Source organism: Lucilia cuprina, chromosome 3 (genome assembly GCF_022045245.1).
Source record: "Lucilia cuprina isolate Lc7/37 chromosome 3, ASM2204524v1, whole genome shotgun sequence".
Lineage (NCBI taxonomy): Eukaryota > Metazoa > Arthropoda > Insecta > Diptera > Calliphoridae > Lucilia > Lucilia cuprina.
The window spans coordinates 16,868,413-16,872,375 of NC_060951.1; the positions used below are offsets into that span (position 1 = coordinate 16,868,413).

Sequence of the window (3,963 nt, forward strand, 5' to 3'; positions counted from 1 at the left end):
ACCAGGTCGGTAAATAGTTGTGAAGTCAAATTATTCCTCAGGGCTAAGCAAATTCCGGATAGCTGTGAAATAGAAATTAAAAATCTTCAAAACTATTGTCGTCAAACATATACACAGAATACTTGGATTTTCTCAGTATATGAACATACACCAGTAGAATTAACCTGTCAAGATAAAACTCAACATATTGTTTTACATGGTTCAGGACTATTAACTATGGAAGCAGATTGTCATTTGGAAGCAGCAGATCTTCATTTGTGGGCATATGATACATATGCAACAGACGTTTATTATATGTTCCCCTCTATGAATATAACATCATTTATGCCTAACATAAGTCACTTGAAGCTTTACAGTGAAGTAGAGGTGTACAAGATTCCAGATATTCCTAAAGAAAGAACAATTCTTGGTTTTCCGATATTAGCTGAGGGCCATCATCTTAATCATTACAAGATAAGCTTGATCATTATTATCATCATCACTGTCGTCATTATTGCCTTGTTTTGGATACTGAAAAGAACGTGCCATATTTCATCAACCTATCTGCCAGCTACTATTACGCTTCCCCGTATAATATAGGGTAGAGTTAAGTTTTTAATTTTTTTTATGAACTTTAGTTTTCTAAAATTTGATTTAAAAGAAAAAAATATATTTAAAATATTGAACTAAAAGGTTCAATATAAATTTATATGATATTGTTGTTATATATAAAGTTTTTAAAATTAAATTATAATTTTTATTTAGTTCTGTTTTGTTCTGAAAAACTAGGAGCTTTCAGGGCCCTCAGAATGTTCAATCTTGTAGATTGAATTTTGATATTTAAAATAGAAAACTATGCATGTGGAATAGAAATGCATGTTTATATTATACGGGTATAAAACTTTTCAATAAATTAGAAGTTTTATGTATTTGCCCAAATCAATAAAATAAATTTAATGCTTTATTTCAGATGCTTGATCGTTAATGTTTATGTTAATGAACACACGATCAGAGCATAGACTGATGGTTGCAACAAATGCACAAGCATTGTAAATGTGGGTTTTTTTATGACCATACATAATTTATGATTAGAATGTTTTCTGATTAGAATATTCCACATGCATTGTTTTATAGTTGATAAGAATTTTATGTTAGATTTTAATATTATAAATATAAGTAAATTGTAAATAAATTTGAGAGTTCTCTATATACCCTAAAACTGAACGGTTTCGTTTTCGTTTTGTGTTGTGCTCAACAGCGTTTATTAAACATAGAACAATTATTCTACCGATCTATCAAATTGACTAATTTGTAAAAACACACATTATGCTACAAATGATATACCATATTAAAGTGCAATCATGATGCTTTAAAATGATGCCTAAATGACTGTCATAGCGTGAAAACTGTCAATGTTATTTTCAGCCATATCGGAACCTTAAAATACCGCGTTTTTAAAGCTGTGAAAATAATTCTACCGATCTATCCAATTAGCCATTTTCTAAAAATATATTATGCAACAAATTATATACCAAAACAAATGGCAACTGTAATGCAATAAAAAGATATATAAACGACTGCAATAACATGAAAACTATAAATGATATTTGCAACCATATCGGAACCTCAAATCACAGCGTTTTTAAACATAGAACAACAATTCTACCGATCCTTCAAATTGACCATTTTTTAGACAAACACATTATGCCACAAATGATATACCAAATTGAAGTGCAATCATAATGATGCATAAATGACTGTTATAGCGTGAAAACAGTCAAAGTTATTCACAACCATATCGCAACCTCAAATTACCGCCTTTTTAAACCTGGGAAGATAATTCTACCGATCTATCCAATTGGCCATTTTCTAAAACTACATTATGTACTAAATTATATATCAAAACAAATGGCAATTTTAATGCTTTAAAATGGTGCATAAACGACGGTCCTAGCACGAAAACTGCCAAAGTTATTTGCAACCATATCGGAACCTCAGATTACTGCGTTGATTATACATAGAACAATAATTATACCGATCTATCAAATTGAATAATTTCCAAAAAAAAAATACACATTATGCTAATGCTTTAAAATGATTCATAAATGACTGTCATAGCGTGAAAACTGTCAATGTTATTTGCCACATCGGAACCTCAAACTACCGAGTTTTGAAAGCTCTGAAAATAATTCTACCGATCTATCCAATTGGGCATTTTCTAAAAATATATTATGCAATAGATTATATACCAAAGCAAATGGCAACTATAATGCAATAAAAAGATATATAAACGACTGCAATAACATGAAAACTATAAATGATATTTGCAACCATATCGGAGCCTTAAATTATCGCATCCTCAGATTACTGCGTTTGATACATAGAACAATAATTCTACCGATCTATCAAGTTGACCAATTTGTAAAAACACACATTATGCTACAAATGATATACCATATTAAAGTTAATAGTAGTAGACTGAATGAAAAATATTTCCTTTGCAGCAAGAGTGTTGTATCTCAAAAACTAAAATTTCAACTTAAAAAGTTTATAAATTTTTATGTTTTTTATCTCTATATAAAAAGTTTTTGCGTATAAGTTTTAAATAACCTAGTTTACAGTTGATATTTGTAAGTTTGTATAATATGAATGATAATTCTGACTAATAATAATCTCAAGTTGTTGGCACAAGAAAATTTTTCTATTTTTTAGTTATAACAATATTGCTGCTAATAAAGATACATAATATTTATGTACAATATACATACATACATACATACATACATACATACATACATACATACATACATACATACATACATACATACATACATACATACATACATACATACATACTATGTGACCATAAGTTTATGATCATAAAACATAACAGGTCCATTGAAGTTTGCCCAGAACAGAATCAGCCACGGAACGCCTTTTGTGGTGCTAAGTTTTCCTTCTAAAACCTTCTGAAAACTTTAACTGATTAATCATAGTATTTAAGTATTTTATTGCATTTACTGCAGTAAAGAAAGTTTTCTATAAGTTTTCATTATCATTCCATTCATATCCAATCATTATAGTTGCCATTTGTTTTGGTATATAATTTACTGCATAATATATTTTTAGAAAATGGCCAATTGGATAGATCGGTAGAATTATTTTCACAGCTTTCAAAACGCGATAGTTTGAGGTTCCGATGTGGCAAATAACATTGACAATTTTCACGCTATTACAGTCATTTATGAATCATTTGAAAGCATTATGTTTGCACTTTAATATGGTATATCATTTGTAGCATAATGTGTGTTTTTACAAATTGGTCAATTTGATAGATCGGTAGAATTATTGTTCTACGTTTAATAAACGCAGTAATCTGAGGTTCCGATATAGTTGCAATTAACTTTGGCAGTTTTCGTGCTAGGACAGTCGTTTATGCACCATTTTAAAGCATTAAAATTGCCATTTGTTTTGGTATATAATTTAGTGCATAATGTAGTTTTAGAAAATGGCCAATTGGATAGATCGGTAGAATTATTTTGCCAGGTTTAAAAAGGCGGTAATTTGAGGTTCCGTTATGGTTGTGAATAGCTTTGACAGTTTTCATGCTATGACAATCATTTATGCATCATTTGAAAGCATTACAGTTGCACTTTGTTTTGGTGTATAATTTGTGGCATAATGAGTTTTAAAAAAAATTGGATAGATCGGTATATTTATTGGTACAGGTTTAGAAATGCGGTAATTTAAGGCTCCGATATGGTTGCAAATATCATTTATAGTTTTCATGTTATTGCAGTCGTTTATATATCTTTTTATTGCATTATAGTTGCCATTTGTTTTGGTATATAATTTATTGCATAATGTATTTTTAGAAAATGGCTAATTGGATATTTTCCCAGGTTTAAAAAGGCGGTAATTTGAAGATCCGATATGGCTGTGAATAACTTTAACAGTTTTCGTGCTATGACAGTCATTTATGCA

At 29.5% G+C, this 3,963-nt stretch overlaps 1 protein-coding gene across 1 annotated transcript in view; it reads right to left on the reverse strand.

Moving 5' to 3' along the window:
* Nucleotides 1-528, reverse strand: part of LOC124418959 — a 2,096-nt gene extending 1,568 nt beyond the window's left edge. Inside the window, exon 1 of the mRNA XM_046947000.1 lies at nt 451-528. Within this exon, the coding sequence (XP_046802956.1) occupies nt 451-528 (78 nt within the window). The remainder of the gene's footprint in view (nt 1-450) is intronic.
* Between the last annotated feature and the right edge of the window lie 3,435 nt (nt 529-3,963).